The sequence below is a fragment of the Bombina bombina genome, chromosome 2 (assembly GCF_027579735.1).
Source record: "Bombina bombina isolate aBomBom1 chromosome 2, aBomBom1.pri, whole genome shotgun sequence".
NCBI classification, from domain to species: Eukaryota; Metazoa; Chordata; class Amphibia; order Anura; family Bombinatoridae; genus Bombina; species Bombina bombina.
Window position 1 is genome coordinate 493,252,335 of NC_069500.1, and position 22,541 is coordinate 493,274,875.

General features: G+C 40.0%; 1 protein-coding gene across 1 annotated transcript in view; it reads left to right on the forward strand.

Annotated features, from left to right (window-relative positions):
* Nucleotides 1-15,300, forward strand: part of POLE (DNA polymerase epsilon, catalytic subunit) — a 571,199-nt gene extending 555,899 nt beyond the window's left edge. Inside the window, exons 46-49 of the mRNA XM_053702214.1 lie at nucleotides 10,830-11,030; nucleotides 11,850-11,975; nucleotides 14,825-14,914; nucleotides 15,019-15,300. Coding sequence (XP_053558189.1) covers nucleotides 10,830-11,030; nucleotides 11,850-11,975; nucleotides 14,825-14,914; nucleotides 15,019-15,132 — 531 coding nt within the window. The 3' untranslated portion in view covers nucleotides 15,133-15,300. The remainder of the gene's footprint in view (nucleotides 1-10,829; nucleotides 11,031-11,849; nucleotides 11,976-14,824; nucleotides 14,915-15,018) is intronic.
* The last annotated feature ends 7,241 nt before the right edge of the window (nucleotides 15,301-22,541 follow it).

The following is a 22,541-nucleotide window of genomic DNA, read 5'->3' on the forward strand; positions in this document are numbered from 1 at the left end:
CCCACACCCATAGCAGGTGCTGTTCCTAAACCTGCAGGCATTTGCTGTGTGATTTGTGTCACCACATCTGTAACAGGCTGTCTGTGACCCTTGTCTAGCTGGATACTGTTTATTAAGGTGCATACTTGTATGAAAAACATATTTTTCCTTATAACAAACTGCCTGTGCTGGGGCCTGGAGCATTTGTGCATCTTTAGTAGCAAGTTCCATGACTGTAGCTATCTCTATAGCACGCTTTAGTGTTAAATCATCCTCTGCTAATAGTCTCTTTTGTACTATACAGTCCATGAGTCCAATAACAAACATATCACGTAAAGCATTGTTTAAATAATCACCAAATCTGCAGCTACTTGCTAGTTTCTTTAAACTGATCACATAAGTTTTAATGTCCTCATGCTGCAATTGCTTGCGTGTGAAACTTAAAGCGTTCTGCTATCTCTAGAGGCTTAGGTAGGTAGTGGTCAGATAACAGGCAGATCAGGTCAGACAGAGGTTTAGCATTAGGTTAATCTGGTGAGAGAATGTCCCTTAAAGGATTACTTTCGGTTATAATTTTTAAGCTAAACAACTAACATATTAAAGTTAATAAACATTAATTAAAACCTACTGACCTATATTTTCTCCAAAACGAAGTTTCATAACGTTCTAAAAGTTATATATTTTATTCGCCGATGATGTCACGTTATCCTGCCCACTATTTTTAGCACTGCATGTTCAAAATACTTAAACCAATAACTTTGTGTTTAAAGCGCCATTTTGAAACCTAGGTATTGTAAATGGATTGGTACAGAGCAAAGGATACCCACGGAGTGGGTTTGGAAAACAAATTTGCAGACAAGATTTCTGATATACGGTAGAGATATGCTAATGAAATGCTATTGATAAAAAGCGTATTTGGGGTAGTTAGTTAGTAACAGGCATAGAAAATATTTACTTACAGTGGCCCTTTAATGTAGTGTAAGCTGCTGAGCCTATAGTTTTCAGAAACACAGCCACTTGCTTATCAGCTCCTATGTTATTTGCTGTACAATATAGCTCACTGTTCAACCCATGTGTCCCATCTGTCTGTGTCTGCTGCAAACACAGGTAAGGTGCCAATAAGTGCCATTATAGGGTCAGACCACAGATCCTCGTTGCCAGCTGTTATGTTCTCTGTGTAGTCAGGATTAGAACATTCAGTTGTGTGCTGTTACCTTGTGTCTGATGTCTCTTGCACATATCATGAAGACTCTGCAGCAGGAACTTTAGATAACTTTTATTCAGCTACAACCACATGGCTTATATTCACTAGCAGGTTCCTCAGTAAAACTACCATGGCTTCTGATGATGTCACAGAGACCCAGACACACCCAGAGGGTGTGGTGATCTGAGCTTAAAGCTGCAGCACTTCTAACATATAATTATGAGACAAGGTTAGTGCAAAGATACAGTAAAAGCTGCAGTAATCTTAACAGCCTCAACTTGCTCTAGCCCAGTTTATCAGGTTCCAGTCGGACAACATAACCTCAGTGGCTTACATCAACCACCAGGGGGGAACGTGAAGTAACTTAGCCATGAAGGAGGTGGCGAGGATCATTCATGGTTTTCCTGAGCAGACACTTTCCATCCCGGGAGTGGGAACTCCATCCGGAAGTGTTCTCCAGGTTAACAATCAAATGGGGGTTACTGGCATTGGATCTGATGGCATCTTGTCAGAACACCAAGCTCCCAAAGTACAGTTAGAGGTTGAGAGATCATCAGGCCTTTCTGATAGATGCTCTAGCAGTCCCTTGGAACTTTAGGGTGGCATGTCTTTCCTCTGTTTGCTCTCCTCCTACGAGTCATCAATCCGATCAAGCAGGAGAAGAGCGTTGGTGATTCCAATAGCTCCTGCGTGGCCTCGCAGGATCTGGCATGCAGATCTAGTAAAAATGTCGTCTCTACCTCCGTAGAGACTTCCTCTGAGGAACGACCTTCTACTTCAGGGGCCCTTTCTTCATCCAAATCTCGTTTATCTGAAGCGGACTACTTGGAGATGGAACACTTGATTTTCCTAAGCGTGGATTTTCCAAATCGGACATAGAAACCATGATTCAGGCTCGTAAGCCTGTCACCGAAGAGAGATGGCGTAAATATCTTTATTGGTGTGAGTCTAAAGATATTCTTGGAGAAGTCAGGATCCCAAGAATCTTATCTTTCTCCAGGAAGGCCTGGAGAAGGGGTTGTCTATCAGTACCCTCACGGTCAGATTTCTGCTCTATATATATTTTGTTGCACAACCATCTGGTGGACATGCCGGATGTAAATTCCTTTTGGCAGGCCCTGGTCAAGATCAGGCCTGTTTAAATCTGTTGTTCCACCTTGGAGTCTTAACTTTGTTCTTAAAGTTTTGCAACAGGCTCCGTTTGAGCCTATGCATTCCATAGATATTATCATGGAAGTTTTCATTTCTTCTGCTTGGAGGGTTTGTGAACTCTCAGCTTTGCAGTGTGACTCTCCTTATCTCATATTTCATGCAGATAAGGCATTTCTCCATACCAAGTTTGGTTTTCTTCCTAGGTTGTTAAAGACAGAAATATTAATCAGGAATAATTGTTCCTTCTCTCTGTCCTAATCCTTTTCATAAAGAACATTTGTTGCACAATTTAGACATTGTGCGGGCTCTTAAATTCTATCTGCAGGCTACAAAGGATTTTCGTCAGTCTTCTGCATTGGTTGCTTGCTTTTCTGGAAAATGTAAAGACCAGAAAGCTACTGCCTCTTCTCTTTCTCTCTGGTTGAGAAGTGTTATTCGTATGGCTTATGATGTTGCTGGACAGCAGCCTCCTGAGAGAATTCTAGCTCACTCAACTAGGGCGGTGTCTTCTTCTTGGGCCTTGAAGAATGAGGTCTCTGTAGAACAGATTTGTAAGGCTGCGACTTGGTCTTCTTTGCACACTTTTTCTAAATTCTATAAATTTGATGTTTTTGCCTTGACTGAGGTTTCTTTTGGGAGAAAGGTTCTGCAAACAGTGGTGCCTTCTGTTTAGGTTACATGTCTTGCCCTCCCTAATCATCTGTGTCCTCTAGCTTGGGTTCTGATTCCCAACAGTAATTGATGATTCCGTGGACACACCGTGTCTTGAGAAAGAAAACAAAATGTATGCTTACCTGATAAATTTATTTATTTCTCCACGGCCCTCCCTGTTTTTGCCGACAGTTTTTTTTATTTCAACCTCAGGCACCTCTGCACCTTATTTCCTTTCTCTCCTTTTCCTTTGGTCGAATGACTGGGGGTTGTGGTAAGGGAAGTGATACTTAACAGCCTTGCTGTGGTGTTTTTTGCCGCCTCCTGCTGGCCAGGTGTGATATTGCCAACAGTAATTGATAATCCTAATAGCCCCAACGTAGATAGGCAGATCTGGTCCCAATGTCCAGTTACCAGCTATGGCCTCTTCCTCTAAGGTTGAACCTTTTTTCTCAAGGTCCCATCTTCCATCCAGATCTAAAGTCTCTCAAGTTGATGCATTGGAAATTGAAAGCTTAGTTCTCAGTCATAAAGACTGCGAGCCTTTTTCTAGGAAAATGTATCACAAAGTTTGGAAAACTTGTATTTCATGGTTCCAATCATGATTTTTCCTGACATTGTTTTAGAATTCCTGGAATTTGTGCAGGATAGTTTAGATAAAGGTTTATCTGCTAGTTATTTGAAAGGACAAATTTCTGTATTTCATAGGAAGATTACTAACCTTTCTGATATTCGTTGTTTTATCCAGGCTTTAATCCGGATTAAACCTGTTGTTAGGCCTATTTCTCCTCCTTGGAGTATTAGCTTGGTACTAAGAGTTTTACAGGCTCCTCCTTTTTGAACCTATGCATAAATTGGACATTAAACTACTTTCATGGAAAGTGTTGTTTCTTTTGGCTATCTCTTCTGCTGGAAGTGTTTCTGAATTGTCCTCTCTTGTGAGTCTCCTTATCTGATTTTTCATCAGAATAAAGCTGTTTCTTTCCTAAAATATGGTGAGTCCACGAAATCATCAATTACTAGTGGGAATATCACTCCTGGCCAGCAGGAGGAGGCAAAGAGCACCACAGCAAAGCTGCTATATATGTCACTTCCCTTACCCATAACCTCCAGTCATTCTCTTTGCCTGCGGTCCAAGGAGGAGGTGAAGTTTTGGTGTCTGCTTTAAAATAAAAAAAATCTTGATCAAAATCTTGTAGATCAGAGTAGGTTTGCTCTGATCTTTCTAAAGGGTCTAGCCTTAGCCCATGTCAGTCTCTTCAGTAGGGCAATGGTGGCTTTTAAGCAATTGGGAACTTGTGGGGTACAATCCTCACTGCGTTTTCCCAAAACATTTTGCTGCCCTATTTAGATAGCCGAAGTAAGTTTGATTCAGTCTTTCTGTATTTCCACAGGTCCATGTGAGGGATGGCATCCTCTCAAACCAGATCAGAATCGTTTTTTTCCTCAGTTTGCTGCGGGTTGCAGGACAGGTAGGACACCTCAGTAATTCTGCTGAGGTGTAGTGTTGCCTGGGGTATGTTTTCTTGATTTGGTAAATTTAAAGGGAACATTTATTTAAGAACTTTTTATTGGTTCTGTATTATATCTTTTGTTAAAAGATTAAAAAAAAGTTAGTTTTTTTTATTTACTTTTTTGTATTATGGATCAGGAGGCTGTGCAGGATGTTGCCTGTAGCCTATGTTTTGATGTCCAGGTGGAACTCCCAGTACCTTTTTTGTTCATGTATTGAAAGAACTTTAGCTTATAGAAAGACTTTTTGACCCTGAGCCATCATTATCTAAGGCGGATGCTGTTCAGGAGCCTCCTGTTTCAGATGTGCCGCAGCTTTCTCCTCAAGCGTCCCAATCCTATTCATCTGCACATGCAGTGCCCTGTGTTTTCTCTCATGCTCCGTCTGGAGTTATTTTGCAAGATATTGCTGCCCAGGTATCTGAGGTGCTGTCTGCTTTTCCCATGCTGCAGGGAAAACGCAAAAGGAAATTTGAAGAAACAGTAACTAAGGTTTCTGATATTGAAGTGGCTAATCAAAGTATTTCCTTTCAGAAGTCTGAGGATGAAGATTTTGAGGGTGAAATTTTGGATTCAAGCAGTATAATTTCTTCTACTGATGCTGAAGTTGTGTGTACAGATTGGTTTGAACTTCATGTCTCCATGGATGTTGCTGTTAAGGCACTGCCACAGCTTTTCCTTTTAGGTCTTAAGCCTATGTGGCGTTACATGCAGTGACCTTTGGTTCCTCTCAATCACCTGGAGGAGTGTATTTGCTTACAGAAGTTTGAAGCTCAGGTATCTTCTGCGGTATATGTGGCTTGGTCTGTTTTACTTTACTTCAGGGAAAAGGCAAGAGGACATTTTAAGTCTCAGATAAGAGGGTTTCTGCTCCGCATGCTGCTACGCAGGTTTGTCTTCTTCCAAGTTAGTGAGGAGGATTCGCCGGTAGTTTCTGAGGCTGAAATCTCAGATCTGGACAGTATAATTCCTTCATCTGTTACTGAAGTGGTATCCTTCAGTTGTTTTTTGAAAGCCTCTTATATTGTTAGGAGGTCTTGGTTGACTGGATGACACAGATCCCTATCGTTGTCTTTCCTTTTGGAGTTTTGTGAACTTTATCAGTTCTATATTTTTCTTTCCTCTCTGGGTTCTAGACGTGCTGTGAGATGTTCACAGGATTGTTATAGAAAATCTGGGGATATTTCTCCCTGTCTCACGTCCTTTTTAGGATTTCCTGTCGCTATCTCTCGAAATGCACGGTGTCTTTAGTAGAAGGGAACTTTCTACTTTTATTCAGAGAACTTAGATCTCTGCGGAGATAATCTATTTGTTTCTGACATAGGTAAGAAGCTGGAGGTTTAATTGTTCATGTCTTGTCTTATTAGACTTGCTGTACTAGCCGCCTGGCATTGTGGCTGAAATCTATGGTCAGCTGAGAAGCCTACCTGTTGTTTAGTGGTACAGCCTAGGCTTTATAGTTCTGCAGTTGCAGATTCAATTCTTTCTGTTTCCTCCAAATACACGCTTCTAGTGTCTCCTTTAAGGATGAGACTTTGTTTGGATCATGCCTTTTCAAGTCCAATCTAAGTTTTTTCCTCCCAGGGGCAGATTTTAACTGGATTCCGGGTCTTCATCTCTGGGAGTGACAGTTCCAGTTTGGGAACGGGATATAGGTATTTACCTCATATTTGAGATTCTGTCCTTCAAAGTAGTATCCTTTCTCCTTTGGTTCTAGTGGACCTGTTCATAACTAACTTAGACCTGGGAGATTTATTGTTTCCTTAATCAGAATCTTCTCTAGTTTTCTTACTTTGTGCCATCCCAGTCCGACCTTTAGGTCTTGGGATATTGCAAGTGTGTTTTTCTGGACACTATATAGTCGTTATCATCCTGACTTCGAGCTAACTCTTTTAAGAGATCTTGTCCAATCTTCTTTTCCGGGAATGGGAAATGAATCTGGAGAAGAGTTTCCTTGTTCTATCCACAAGGGTAATTTATTTGGGACTACCGCCACAATAAACTGAATGCGCCCGATTTTGTTTGATCTCGGAATTTATGCAGGGTCAGGTCTAGTCAGTACCTGAATGGGAGACCGCCTGGGAACACCAGGTGCAGTATGATTGGACCTTTATTTGATTCTTTATCTAGGAGATGTCTTTCAGAGGTCAGAAAATCAAGGATTTATTCCTTTTCCCCACTCTGCAGTCTTCTGTCCGGCCAACAGTAAGTTTTAGTGGCCGGTGTATAGCTTAGCCATCTTGCAACCAGGAGGTTGGGAGTTTGGATTTAGCTGCAGTTGATATTTCTTCACTTTTCTGTGACTCTGTGTATGGAGGGAATTGGTCTGGTGGTATTCCATGGACATCATTCCTTTTGCTATTCTCCATGACATGGAGAACTTTCGGATCTGTCTTAAAGGATAGATTTAGATCAAATGACAAGAGACTTAATTCCGTAGTATTTATTCAGGAGTATCTATCTCCGGGCGCGTGCTTCTGGAGATATTCCTGGGTGATGTGAACACTGATGCCAACCTGCTGGGCTGTTAAGCTGTCTGGGTCTTTAAGGATTATGGTCTCGGAAGCGTCTGCTCTCCTCTGTAAACATCTTGGAGTTGAAAGCAATTCGCAATGCTCTGACTTGACCTCAGTATTCCTAGCTTGGTTCCAGTCGGACAATATCACCTCTAGGGTTTATATCAACCATTAGGGAGGAACTAGGGGTCCCTTAGCCATGTAGGTGGTGACTTGGATTGTTCAGTGGGAGGAAGCTCACATTTTGCTGTCGGTCATCCATTTTTCAGGGGTGGACAATTGGGAGTTGAACTTCTAAACAGACTGATAATTCATCCCAGGGAGTGAGCATTTCCATCCGGAAGTGTTCTCTAGCTAGACCCTCACATGGGGTGTTTCAGGAGTTGGCTTCTGTGGGCGTTGTGACAGAACTCCAAGTTTCGAAGGTACGGTTTATGGTCATGTGATCCGCAGACCGTCCTGATAGATGTTCTTACGTTTTTCTTGGTTTTCAGTCTTGCATACCTTTTTCCTCTGTTCTCTTTCCACGAGTCATTACTCGTATTTTCAGATGAGAGCGGCTGTGATTGTATTATCCCCTGCGTGGCCTTGCAGGATTTGGTATACAGACCTAGTGGAAATGTCTCTCCACCTTGGAGACCACTTCTGAGGAAGGACTTCTGATTTTTGGTCTTTTCCTTCATCTAAATCTCTGAAGCTGACTGCTTGAAGATTGGACGCTTAGTTTTGTCTAAGCGGTGGGTTTTCTGTATTTTTTATCCTTTCTCCAGGGTGGTCTGGAGAAGGGTTTGCCAGTCAGTACCCTGAAGGGTCAGTTTTCTGCATTGTCTTTTTTGCTACATAAGCATCTGGTGGACGTGCCAGATGTGCAATCTTTTTGTCAGGCACTGGTCTACATCAGGCCTGTGTTTAAGTCGGTTGCTCCCCCTTAGAGTTTTTCCCTTGTTCTTAAAGTTTTGCAGTAGGCTCTGTTTGAGCCTTTACTTTCCATAGATATTAATTTAATATTTGGAAGGTTTTGTTTCTCATTGCTATCTTTTCTGCTTGGAGAGTCTCTGAGCTCTCAGTTTTGCAGTGTGATTCACCTTATCTTCTCTTTCATGCAGTTAAGGCGGTTATTCGTACTAGTTAGGTTTCCTTCCTAAGTGGTTTCGGATAGATATATTAATCAGAAAATTGTTGTTCCTTCTCTGTGTCCTTATCTGTCTTCTCATAAGGAACATTTGTTGCACAACTTTGATGTTGTGCATGCTTTTATTTTCTATCTACAGGCGACTAAGGATTGTCACCAGTTTGCTGTTTGTTTCTCTGGGAAACATAAAGGTCAGAGAGCTTCAGCTACTTCTCTTTCTCTTTGGTTGAGTAGTATAATGCGTTTGGTTTATGAGACTGCTGGACAGCAGCCTCCTGAGAGAATTTCAGTTCATTTCACTAGGGCTGTCCCTTCTTCTTGGGCTTTCAAGAAGGAAGTTTCTGTAGAAAAGATTTGCAAGGTTGCAACTTGGTCCTCTCTGCATACTTTTTCTAAATTTTGATATTTTTTTTGTCTCACCTGAAGGCTTCTTTTAGGAGAAAGGTTCTTCATGCAGAGGTGCCTTCTGTTTAGGTTACCTGTCTTGTCCCTCCTTTAATCATCTGTGTTCTCTAGCTTGGGTATTGGTTCCCACTAGTAATTGATTATGTGGGCTCACCATATCTTAGGAAAGAAAACATAATTTATACTTACCTGATAAATGTATTTCTTTCCGGATATGGTGAGTCCACGGCCCACCCTTTATTTTAAGACCTCAGGCACCTCTACACCTCTGTGTTATCATCTTTTTCCATTTTCCCTTCGGCTAAATGACTGGAGGTTATGGGTAAGGGAAGTGACATATATAGCAGCTTTGCTGTGGTGCTCTTTCCCTCCTCCTGCTGGCCAGGAGTGATATTCCCACTAGTAATTGATGATTCCGTGGACTCGCCATATCCGGAAATAAATTTATCAGGTAAGCATAAATTATGTTTTTGTGGACTTTGTTTACATTTTTAAGTTGTTACCTCTTACAACATTAATAGGGAAATTGTTATTCCCTCCTTGTGTTCTAATCAAAAAAATGCTTCTGAAAAAACTTTACATTCTTTGGATGATGTTAGAGCATTAAGATATTCTGTTGATGTTCTTTTTTTTCTGGTCCTAAGAACGGAAAGAAATCTCTTTTGATTCACAAAGTTTATTTGGAGGCGGGTCAGCCTCCTCCAAAGATAATTACATCTCATTCTACTAGATCGGCTTCAGTTGATCAAATTTGCAAAGGGGCCACTTGGTGGCCATTTTGATGTTTTTGCTTAGTCAGAAGCAAATGTCCTACAGGCAGTTATCCAAGTTTGATAATGTGTTTATATATTGAGTTTGTCATAAAAGACACATTTATTTTGGTTTATGGATTAATTTTTCAGTGAAAAAAGCAGTTTATTTTAATCCCTCCCTTTGTTAATTGTGGACTTCCACATCTTTGGTATTTTATCTCATATGTAAAAGCTTGTGGATTCTTGCCACCTATATGAAAGAAAACATAATTTACCTGATTAATTTCTTTCTTGGTGGTGGTTCTTTGTTTTAAAGCACATCTCTTTTCCCTGCTCCTCCTTTCGTCTTTTACTCCTAACACCTCACCACTTGGCTATATGTCAAATTGAGGTATGAGTGAGGTGGGAGGGGTTTTATAGGCTTTTGAGGTTTGGGAAACTTTGCTTCCTCTTGGTAGGAATGTATATCCCATACGTAACCGCTCGTGGACTTGCAACGTTGAAAGAAATAAATTTGAGGTAAGATATATTTTGTTTTTTTCTTAAACGATTCAGATAGAGCATACCATTTTTAAAAACTTTTCAGTTTTAAGATGAACTAATTAGGTTTGTTCTCTTGGAATCCTTTGAAAAGCATACCTAGGTAGACTCAGGAGCTGGAGCTAGCTGCTGATTGGTGGCTGCACAAATATTCCTCATTTCATTGTCTTATTAATGTGTTCAGCTAGATCCCAGTATTGCATTGCTTCTCCTTTAATAAGGATTCCAAGAGAATTAAGCAAAATTGATTATAGAAGTAAATTTGAAAGTTGTTTAAAATTGTATGGTGTATTTGAATCATGAGAGAACATTTTTGGCTTATGTCCCTTTACTATCTCAATTTTTAAACAAATTTTCACAATTTTACTTGATTCAGTTTTTCCTTTGTGAAAAATTCACCAATATATGTAATCTCAGATTTAAATAGATACTATACACAAATTTTTCTTTAATGATTCAAATAGAGCATGCAATTTTAAGTAACTTTCTAATTTACTCCTGTTAACAATTTTTCTTCATTATCTTGCTATCTTTATTTAAAAAGTAGGAATGTAAAGCTTAGAAGTCAGCCCATTTTAGGTTCAGCCTGGATAGCACTTACTTATTGGTGGTTACATTTAGCAAACCAATAAGCAAGCATAACCCAGGTTCTCAAACAAAAATGGGTCGGCTTCTAAGCTTTATATTCCTGCTTTTTAAATAAAGATAGCAAGAGAACGAAGAAAAATTTATAATAGGAGTAAATTAGAAAGTTACTTAAAATTGCATGCTCTATATGAATCATTAAAAGTTAGGGTTTAGTATCCCTTTAAATCTTTCTTTACACCTGATTTGACTGTTTGACTAAACATGTATGCTTCTACCTCAAATTACCTTCCTCAGCAAAGGTTTTCATCATTCTCCCTCACACAGAGAGACACATTTATTTGTAATATATTATATGTGATCACTGTTTAAAAAAAAATACATGTGTTTGGAATGTATAGGTGTTGTCTCTGGATTCAAACATAACTAACCAGGTCAATAAGTTGAAGAGGGATCTCTTGCGGCTTATTGACGTAGGAGAATTCTCAGAGGATGCCCAGTTCCGTGATCCTTGCCGTTCCTACATCTTACCAGAGATCATCTGCAGGAACTGTAATTTCTGCCGTGACCTGGATTTGTGCAAAGACCCCTCGCTTAGTCAGGTCAGTGCCACCTGCAAATTTTTATAAATTGGTAAGAAGTTTCATGATCAGTAGTCAAAAGAAGTTCTTCTATATCATTTGCTAGTGTTAGACAGGTAGCTTGAAATTTATTTCATGCACTTTCTATAATATAGTGGTTTACTTAACAGAATACCTATTAGGTATCTATTTAGGACCAGCTTTATAAAATGTTTTTCCTCAGAAAATTTGAATTACCGTTGTTTACAACTGAAGCAGAGGATTCTGTGTGTGTATGTAAAGCAAAACGTTTGGTTAAAAGCATGCATATATGGCTGCAGGTTAGGGATCCATGGAGGAAGATACTTTGGTGTAGTCCTGACCTTTCACCATTTGGCCAAATGCTGTAACTGATTCTTCTATTTTGTTTTCATCTAGCTTTGTGCATACAAGAAAGTGCCAGACTTTTTGTGTGTTTTTTTATGTAGATGTAGATGTTCCAGCAATGTCTCATAAAGGGCACAGGCTTTTATACTCCTTGTGTACACTAATTTCTACAAGGTTCTAGAAAATTCTCTTACATTCTTTAGTGAAAATAGGTTCATTGTGTAAAGCAGTGAAGATGTGACCAGTGCTAAACACAGCCTGTACAAAGACGCATTCCAAAAGGATGAGGGGAGTTGTGTGTGAGTGAAGCTGTGACTCCTGAAGTTACTATATAAAATATTTATTAATGTGTGTGTGTGTATGGGTCATAGGAAGTTTACTTTTAGAGGCAGAATAACAAAGGTTACTTAATCCTTTAATTTTACACCTGAGGGATAAATTCCCAATACTAAAATCTCACCCTTCTCTTCTTAGGATGGTTCTATATTGCCTCAGTGGGTTTGTACAAACTGTCAAGCGGAGTACGACTCTGAAAACATTGAGATGGCTTTGTTGGAGGCTCTACAGAAGAAGCTCATGGCTTTTACTCTGCAAGACGTGGTAAGAAAACCAACTGTACAGATTTCTATATGTTCTTGGTTAACATTTATTCCTTCCAGATTTAGATTTTATTTGGCGAGAGTCCACAATCCATTACACATGGGATTAAACTCCTGGCCACTAGAAGACAAAAATTCCCAAAACTTTCAAGAGCACTTCATTCCTCCCACCTAACTTGGCTGCTTGTCTTATCTTTGCCTCCCAGGAGGAGGATGAAGAATTAAGGTGCTCTAGATTCTTCATTGAGAGGGTTTTTCAGACTGATTTGAGGCACATTTTCCCTCTCTGACCTAATCTAATAAATTTCAAACAACTTTTAAACGCTTCATCAAAAAAATAAATTCAATTTAGTCAACAGTCTTAGTCTCCATAACAATGAATCTTTCCTTTACAGATCAAATGAAATCGAAGTTATTCAACATGTGAAACTTCAATCCATTTTCAATCCTACACATGGAAATTTTGAGTGATTGCGGCATCAGATGCAATCTCATTTTCCAGATTTCACATGAGACATCTTGAACTTTGCGTGCTTCACCAGTGGTGCCAGGAATACTCAGATTTCTCAAAGGTTCCCTTTTGATTCCATAACAAGGAATTCTCTTTCATGGTAGATAGTAAACCAATCAATTTTTTTCAGGGGGCTTCCTTTGTCCATCCAGCTTGGACAATAGTTAAGACAGACGCAAGTCCCTTGGGATGGAGTGCAGTATGGAGTTTCAGAAGAGCCTCTCCTGAAAGAAGACTCTTACTCAACTGCGTTGTCAGTCAACCATGTCACTGCAGTTTCGTAAATCAATCATCATGGGGAACTTAAGTTCTCTAGCGATAGATGTTTCTCATGTTCTGTCTCAGGCAGAGTCCCATCTTTGTACGATTTCTGCAATTCATATCCCAAGTGTGAAAAAATATCTAAGTGGTCAAGCCCTTCATCCAGGGGAATTGTCTTTACATCATAAAGTGTTCAATCAGATTGTAGAATGGTGGGGTCTTCCTGAGTTTGATCTGATGGCTTCTCGTTTAAACAACGAACTTCCAAGATGTGCAAGATCCAGGGATCCTCAGGCAAAGTTTATAGATGCTCTAACGCTTCCCTGGTCATGTAATCTAGCTTTCATATTTCCTCCAACGGATCTGCTACCAAGGATTATAGCTCGGATCAAACAAGAAAAGTTGTCCATAATTTTGATTGCTCAGCTTGGCCCTGCCGAACATGGTTCTCCACCTTGGCCTCTTCCTCTAAGGCACGACCTTCTTTCGTCAAGACCTCTACTCTCTTAACTTGAAGGCTTGAAGTCTGCGGAATTATAAGACCGATTTTTTTCATGAAGTAGTTGTGACCTTATTTCAGGCTAGATAATCTGTGTCAGAAAATTATATAATCTCTTTAAAGGATCAGATTTCATCACTGTCTGTATTCTACCCTAGAAAGATTGCAAAACTTCTTTTCGGAGCAAAATATCTTCTTGTGCAAGTGACACACACTAAGATTTAGATATTCGGATCAGAAAAAAGCCGAATACCGCAAGCAGCCTCTTACTTCCGCATTTAGCAGTGAACAAAACTGCTGAATGCAAATCTCTATTAATTAAGCCAATTTCTCCTCCATGGAATTTGCATTTGGTTCTTAGTTTTGCCGGTTGCGCACTTTGAACCCATGCATTCTGCTAGAAGAGTTTCTGAATAATCTGCTCTTTCTAGTGATCCTCCTTATCTCATCTTATCTTTCACCAAGATAAGGCAGTTTTCATTTAAATTTAGAGTTTATGACAAATAGTCTTCTGATAACCTCAATCAAGAAATTAGTGTTCCTTCGCTTTGTCCTATTCCCCAAAAAAACAAAAAACTTCGCAGTTTGGATGTAGTTAAAGAGTTGAAATTTTACTTGCAGGCGACAAAGGATTTAGACAATCCTCTAATCTGTTTATTTCTAAGGTCCATGTAAAGGCCAGAAGTCTTCAGCTATTACATTTAGCTTCTTTGCTAAATTTTCTGGCTTAATTGATGCCGGTAAAGTCTCCCCCCCCAAAGCACATTACAGCCCATTCTACTAGATCAGTTTCCACTTCCAGGGGGTTTAGTTAAACAAATTTGCAAGGCAGCAAAATGGTCATACATACATACATACATACATACATATACTAATTTTGATGTATTTGCTTCTTCTGATGTGCCTCCAGGCAGTGGTGTCTGGAAAATAGGTGCCTGCCTTTTTTTTTTGCCTTTTTTTTTTTATGTTTTGTCCCACCCACATTCTCGTGGTCTCGACTGCCTAGGTATTCCCTTGTGTAATGGATTGTGGACTTTCACCACCTTTTAAAAGAAAACAAGTCTTATGCTTACCTGATAAATTCATTGTTTTTGTGGTGGTGAGAGTCCTCAAACCCCAACCAGTTGTGTGTTGTTGTTTTTTTTTAAGGGTCTTGCACATTCTATTTTCCCTACTTTTGTCCTTTTCTATGTTACTTTTCATTGCTTGGCTATACATCAGACTGACATATTAGTGAGGCTGGAGGGATGAAGTGCTCTTGAAAGTTTTGAAAATATTTGCCTCCTAGTGGCATGGAGTTGATTCCCATGTGTAATGTATTGTGGACTCTCAACACCATGAAAAATATTAATTTATCAGTTAATACATTTTGGTTTTTCTGTTCCATTTTTAAATGACCTTATGGTCATTTATTTTTCATGCTCATTTGTTTACTGTATTACTTAGTTTTCTTTTTGATTTTGTACCTGTTTTTTTTTCCTTTTTCTATACCATCTCAAATATGTCTATTTAATCATCTTTTATTTTTCTCTACCTTTCCTTCTCTTCCTCCCATGAAAATATCTGCTCCTGCTGTCAGGTGTGCATGAAGTGTAATGGCATCAAAGAAGCAAACATGCCAATATATTGCAGCTGTGCTGGAGACTTTAATCTTACAATCTCTACCAAGGTATTAATTTATCTATACGGTGGGGTCTACTTTGGTTTGTGCTCACCAAGACCATTCTTCGTTATTCTGACTGTCATTGTTTGTTTTTTATCTTCATTCTGTAGGCATTCGTGGATCAGATGACTGTGTTTCGGAATATAGCTCAGCATTACCAGATGCCTCACCTTTCAGAAACAATCACATGGCTGATGCAACTAAATCCTCAGTTGAAACAATAACAGTAGGGCTTTCCTACAATAAATTGTGTGATCCTCAGTGAAAACAATAACAGTAGGGCTTTCCTACAATGAATTGTGTGCCGTCTGCTTTGTGATAAAGGCTTTGCAGAGGAATTTGGTCAGTATCTGACCACCTGTTTTGTTTGTAATAAAATGTTTGTGAAATTATATTGGTGGCATTTGTTTTTCATCAGTGCATTGGCTTCCAAAGATCTAAAAAGATGAACCTCCTTTGACGAGCAGTATTATAATCTGATTACTGAAGAAATAATGGTTTATTTGTAGTTTCTAGCCTTTTAAATATGTTTTACCTTTTATCTCCTCTGCTTCTTCAGTGCAGGAGTGTTTATATATCCCTAACTTGTCAACAAACACTACATAGAATGTTAAATGATCACTGTTCTGCATGATGTGCTTTTCTGGGGCAGTGGGAAAAAACATAGTTTCTTCTATAAGGTACGACAAGTCCACGGATTCATCCTTGTGGGATATTATCCTCCTGCTAAAAGGAAGTGGCAAAGAGCACCACAACAGAGCTGTCTATATAGCTCCTCCCTTAGCTCCACCCCTCAGTCATTCTCTTTGCCTACTCTAAGTACTAGGAAGGGTAAAGTGAAAGAGGTGATAAAATATTAGTTTCTCTTGTTAAGTGTATCCAGTCCACGGATCATCCATTACTTGTGGGATATTCTCCTTCCCAACAGGAAGTTGCAAGAGGATCACCCACAGCAGAGCTGCTATATAGCTCAGCCCCTCACTGCCATACCCAGTCATTCTCTTGCAACTCTCAACTAAGATGGAGGTCGTAAGAGGACTGTGGTGTTTTATACTTAGTTTATTTCTTCAATCAAAAGTTTATTTTTAAATGGTACCGGAGTGTACTGTTTATCTCAGGCAGTATTTAGAAGAAGAATCTGCCTGCGTTTTCTATGATCTTAGCAGAAGTAACCAAGATCCTTTGCTGTTCTCACATATTCTGAGGAGTGAGGTAACTTCAGAGGGGAATAGCGTGCAGGTTTTTCTGTAATAAGGTATGTGCAGTTAAAATATTTTTCTAGGGATGGAATTTGCTAGAAAATGCTGATGATACCGAAGTAATGTAAGTAAAGCCTTAAATGCAGTGATAGCGACTGGTATCAGGCTTATTAATAGAGATACATACTCTTATAAAAGTGTATTTTAAAACGTTTGCTGGCATGTTTAATCGTTTTTTACATATGGTTGGTGATAACTTATTGGGGCCTAGTTTTATTCCACATGGCTGGCTTGAATTTTGCCTAGAAACAGTTCCCTGAGGCTTCCCACTGTTGTAATATGAGTGGGAGGGGCCTATTTTGGCGTTTTTTTGCACAGCAAAAATTAGACACAGACATCCAGCTTCTTCCTGCATGATCCAGGACTTCTCTGAAGTGCTCAAAAGGCTTCAAAAGTCGTATTGAGGGAGGTAAAAAGCCACAGTAGAGCTGTGGCAGTTGTTGTGACTGTTTAAAAAACGTTTTTGTCATTTGTTATTCCGTTTTTGGTATTAAGGGGTTAATCATCCATTTGCAAGTGGGTGCAATGGTCTGCTAACTTATTACATACACTGTAAAAATTTTGTTAGTGTAACATTTTTTGCATTTTTTCACTGTTATTTCAAAATTTGGGAAAATTTGTGTTTCTTAAAGGCGCAGTAACGTTTTTTTATATTGCTTGTAAACTTGTTTTAAAGTGTTTTCCAAGCTTGCTAGTCTCATTGCTAGTCTGTTTAAACATGTCTGACACAGAGGAACCTACTTGTTCATTATGTTTGAAAGCCATGGTAGAGCCCCATAGGAGAATGTGTACTAAATGTATTGATTTCACCTTAAACAGTAAAGATCAGTCTTTATCTATAAAAGAATTATCACCAGAGGGTTCTGTTGAGGGGGAAGTTATGCCGACTAACTCTCCCCACGTGTCAGACCCTTCGCCTCCCGCTCAGGGGACGCACGCTAATATGGCGCCAATTACATCAGGGACGCCCATAGCGATTACCTTGCAGGACATGGCTGCAATCATGAATAATACCCTGTCAGAGATATTATCTAGATTGCCTGAATTAAGAGGCAAGCGCGATAGCTCTGGGGTTAGGAGAGATACAGAGCGCGCAAATGCTGTTAGAGCCATGTCTGATACTGCGTCACAGTATGCAGAACATGAGGACGGAGAGCTTCAGTCTGTGGGTGACATCTCTGACTCGGGGAAACCTGATTCAGAGATTTCTAATTTTAAATTTAAGCTTGAGAACCTCCGTGTATTTCTTGGGGAGGTATTAGCTGCTCTGAATGACTGTAACACAGTTGCAATTCCAGAGAAATTGTGTAGGCTTGATAGATTGATAGATACTATGCGGTGCCGGTGTGTACTGACGTTTTTCCTATACCTAAAAAGCTTACAGAAATTATTAGCAAGGAGTGGGATAGACCCGGTGTGCCCTTTTCCCCACCTCCTATATTTAGAAAAATGTTTCCAATAGACGCCACTACACGGGACTTATGGCAGACCCTCCCTAAGGTGGAGGGAGCAGTTTCTACTTTAGCAAAGCGTACCACTATCCCGGTTGAGGACAGTTGTGCTTTTTCAGATCCAATGGATAAAAAATTGGAGGGTTACCTTAAGAAAATGTTTATTCAACAAGGTTTTATTTTACAGCCCCTTGCATGCATTTCGCCTGTCACTGCTGCGGCGGCATTCTGGTTTGAGGCCCTGAAAGAGGCCATCCAGACAGCTCCATTGAATGAAATTATTGACAAGCTTAGAACGCTTAAGCTAGCTAACTCATTTGTTTCTGATGCCATTGTTCATTTGACTAAACTAACGGCTAAGAATTCCGGATTCGCCATCCAGGCGCGTAGGGCGCTATGGCTTAAATCCTGGTCGGCTGACGTGACTTCAAAGTCTAAATTACTCAACATTCCTTTCAAGGGGCAGACCTTATTCGGGCCTGGCTTGAAGGAAATTATTGCTGACATTACTGGAGGCAAGGGTCATACCCTTCCTCAGGACAGGGCCAAATCAAAGGCCAAACAGTCTAATCTTCGTGCCTTTCGAAATTTCAAGGCAGGAGCAGCATCAACTTCCTCCGCTTTAAAACAAGAGGGAACTGTTGCTCATTCCAGACAGGCCTGGAAACCTAACCAGTCCTGGAACAAGGGCAAGCAGGCCAGAAAGCCTGCTGCTGCCCCCAAGACAGCATGAAGGAACGGCCCCCTATCCGGAAACGGATCTAGTGGGGGGCAGACTTTCTCTCTTCGCCCAGACGTGGGCAAGAAATGTTCAGGATCCCTGGGCGTTGGAGATCATATCTCAGGGATATCTTCTGGACTTCAAAGCTTCTCCTCCACAAGGGAGATTTCATTTTTCAAGGTTATCAGCAAACCAGATAAAGAAAGAGGCATTCCTAAGCTGTGTGCAAGACCTCCTAGTAATGGGAGTGATCCATCCAGTTCCGCGGACGGAACAAGGACAGGGATTTTATTCAAATCTGTTTGTGGTTCCCAAGAAAGAGGGAACCTTCAGACCAATCTTGGATCTAAAGATCTTAAACAAATTCCTCAGAGTTCCATCATTCAAAATGGAAACTATTCGGACCATCCTACCCATGATCCAAGAGGGTCATTACATGACCACAGTGGACTTAAAGGATGCCTACCTTCACATACCGATTCACAAAGATCATCATCGGTTCCTAAGGTTTGCCTTTCTAGACAGGCATTACCAATTTGTAGCTCTTCCCTTCGGGTTGGCCACTGCCCCGAGAATTTTTACAAAGGTTCTGGGCTCACTTCTGGCGGTTCTAAGACCGCGAGGCATAGCGGTGGCTCCGTATCTAGACGACATCCTGATACAGGCGTCAAGCTTTCAAATTGCCAAAAACACAAACAGATGCAGATGCTGCACTTTGTAAGTAAACCACTGATTCCAAGCAAATAAAGTACAATAGCTGATACTGAGTAGATATCATGTAGCTAGTAACAGGTGCTCTGAACAAGACCGTAATCAGTGTAGCGTGTAGTCAGTGGAAGTAATCACTTGTAACAAACTGAGGGTAGAATCGTACAGCGGGCAGGAAACGCGTCGGACGTTTGCCATTGTTTCAATGTACCCCTGAGTTTGCTTGACACCCTGTTTATGATCTTACAATAAAGACATCACTTTTTACCTGCACACACCCTGCGGCTGCAATTTGTCCCAATACAAGGTAACTTTCATTGTTTATCAGAGTTTTTTCGTTTGGATGCCGGAGGAGTGGATCCTTACCTTTCATGGGGCAGCCTGAGCAAATGATCACACAGCGGCAAGAGTGGTGAGATTAACCAGCTTTACCTTAGTTCCAGTCTACACGCTGAAATTTGTGTTTACTTGTACCTTACTCATCACCACACCCGCACGCTGTACGATTCTACCCTCAGTTTGTTACAAGTGATTACTTCCACTGACTACACGCTACACTGATTACGGTCTTGTTCAGAGCACCTGTTACTAGCTACATGATATCTACTCAGTATCAGCTATTGTACTTTATTTGCTTGGAATCAGTGGTTTACTTACAAAGTGCAGCATCTGCATCTGTTTGTGTTTTTGGTTCATATTGAGATCTCTGTGTCTCATTTCAACTCCCAGCAGAGCTGCAAAATCAACATGGCGGAGGCCATACATACCAGTCGCAGGGCTAAATTTAATTCATTATTGCAGGGTGTCAGCTCAGGAGGTGAGACTCCAGAGGACATTTGTTCTGTTTTTGTATCAAGGGAAAAGAAGGAGATTAAGGAGTTAAAGCTTTGGTGGGACATCGAGTTTTTGAAATTATATATTAATGAAGGCAAAATACCTAGAGGTTTGCGGATGAAAAAATATCCTGCGTATGCCTCACAACGTTTGGAGTTCATGACTGAATGGAATAATACTTTGAGTGTATGTTCACTCACCTTAATGAAACAGCTACTCAAGGATAAGGAGCTGGAATATACTAAAACAAGTCAAGAACTAACAGATATTAAAACCGCTTGTGAACTCTTTATTCATGATCCAAAATATAACTATTATTCTGCACAATTGGATACGACTCTGAAAAAACTTGATGATGAACTAACGGAGAATAAACTAAAGAAATATCATAGAGACTGTAAGGATTATGAACTCAATACAGTCTACAATTGGACCATAAGCAAACGTAATACTGGGAAGAGAAATAACAACAAAAGAAAGACGGTTACCTTTTCCAGTTTTGAAACTGATGTTAGTGATGAGAGTCCAAGAGCATCAACTCCTATCAGTGAACAGACCAATGCAAGTGATTTAACAGTTAAACCTAAGAAGGGATCCACTCATAGATCCATAGAAGAGATCACATCGACTGCTCATATCAGCAGTTCACATGGAGCAGCTAATGTTTTGGCAAAAAACGATCTAACTATGGAGGTGAGTCCAGTCACTCCGGCGAGATATCCAAGCAGAAGACCTGTAAGAGGAAGGGGTCGAGGTTCAAGGAAATAACAAGAGGCACCTCTCACCAGGAAGATCTTAATGTGGTGAATTTATCAAGTATACAACTTAACGAAGAACTAAGTATACTATCCAAAGGCTTGGGGTTTGCGCCAAGCAGGGACTTTAACCTTTTCCGCACTCTGATCGATTTGAACAGGTTTACCAGAAAGCTCACATTAAAGAGACACTTTGCTATGGCGGAGAGGGTCTCTGCTCAAGAATCTAATGCTGACCCATTATTGAGGGATAATATCCACGAAGAATCTGTGAATGATACAAGTCTAAGTCTTTCTACCACTAATACAGATATGGATGGACTTAATTTTGTTGATCAATGTGAAATCGTTAATTTACTTTCACTTGAGAGTGAGAGTGCACGATCCAATTCACTTAACTTGCATATACCTAAAGTTGCAACTAATGCTAGTAAATTTTTTTACCCCATACAAATGAGAGGTGACTTCATAGAAGTCTTTCAGAGCCTAGTGGAAAGGGACCTTCATGCCCTAGCAAAAGAAACCAATACTAGTCCTAATCAGAAACATGGTACAAGTAACAATCTGTCTAAGTATGAAAGAAAAATCTTGAGAAAATTACAAGACAATAAAACCCTCGTCATTCAAAATTCCGACAAGGGCGGCTGTATAGTTGTACAAGACAGGGCACAATACACTAGTGAAGCCCATAAACAACTTAGTGATAGTGCCACCTATCGGAAATTAACGTTTAATCCTACAAGACAATTTGTTATTGAATTAAATAACTTTCTTGACATGTCTGTTCAGGAGGGCATTATCACTAAGTTTAAAGCAGATTCATTAAAAACCCAATTCCCAACCACACCGGTTTTTAAACATCTACCCAAAATTCACAAAAATAGGGAATGTCCTCCTGGTCGCCCTATCATTTCCGGTGTGGGCTCCCTTGGAGAAAAATTGGGGTCTTTCATTGATACGGTTCTTCAGCCGATTGTCCAGATAACCCCAGCATACCTTCGTGATACCAAACATCTGTTGAGGCTTTTAAATTGTTTACATATTAATGAGGATGACACTTTACTTACCATTGATGTCACATCACTATATTCTTGTATACCCCATAACCTAGGCATAGAGGCCTTAAAAGCCATGTTAAAGATGTACACTACATATGATGACAAGTTTATTGGATTTGTATGTGATGGTGCAAATTTTCTTTTGAATCACAATAACTTCACATTTGAAGGCACACACTATGTTCAAAATCAAGGCACCGCTATGGGTGCAAAGTTTGCACCATCATATGCAAATCTATACCTCACCAATTTCGAATTTCAGAAAATATTTCATCATACCAATCCTTTCAGGTCTCAGATAAAGTTCTACCGAAGATTTATTGATGACCTTGTAATAGTATGGAGTGGAGATACAAACTCCATACCTCCATTCTTAGAATATCTCAATGCAAACCGCTATAACTTGGGATTTACTTATACTGCATCTAAACACAGTACTTCATTTTTAGATATCACATTAACGTTAGACACTTTATCTCACTCAGTCCTTACCTCCACATTCAGAAAACCCACATCTGGCAACACAATTTTACGAGCTGACTCTCACCATCCAGTACATCTTAAGATGGCCATTCCCAAGGGACAATATATGCGTCTCAGACGTAACTGTACCAATATTAATACATACAAAGAACAAGCTTCATCTCTTACACAGCGTTTACAAATTAGGGGGTATGACATTAGCTTACTAGAAAGTTAGTAAAGAAGTGGAACTTATGCATAGGGATACTCTGTTGCAAGATACCCCAAAAGATAAACATCGAGACAAAAAATGCTTTAAATCTCCTATAACTTTTTCAACCCGCTATAGTAGACAATTCAATCGCATTAATAACATCATCAGGAA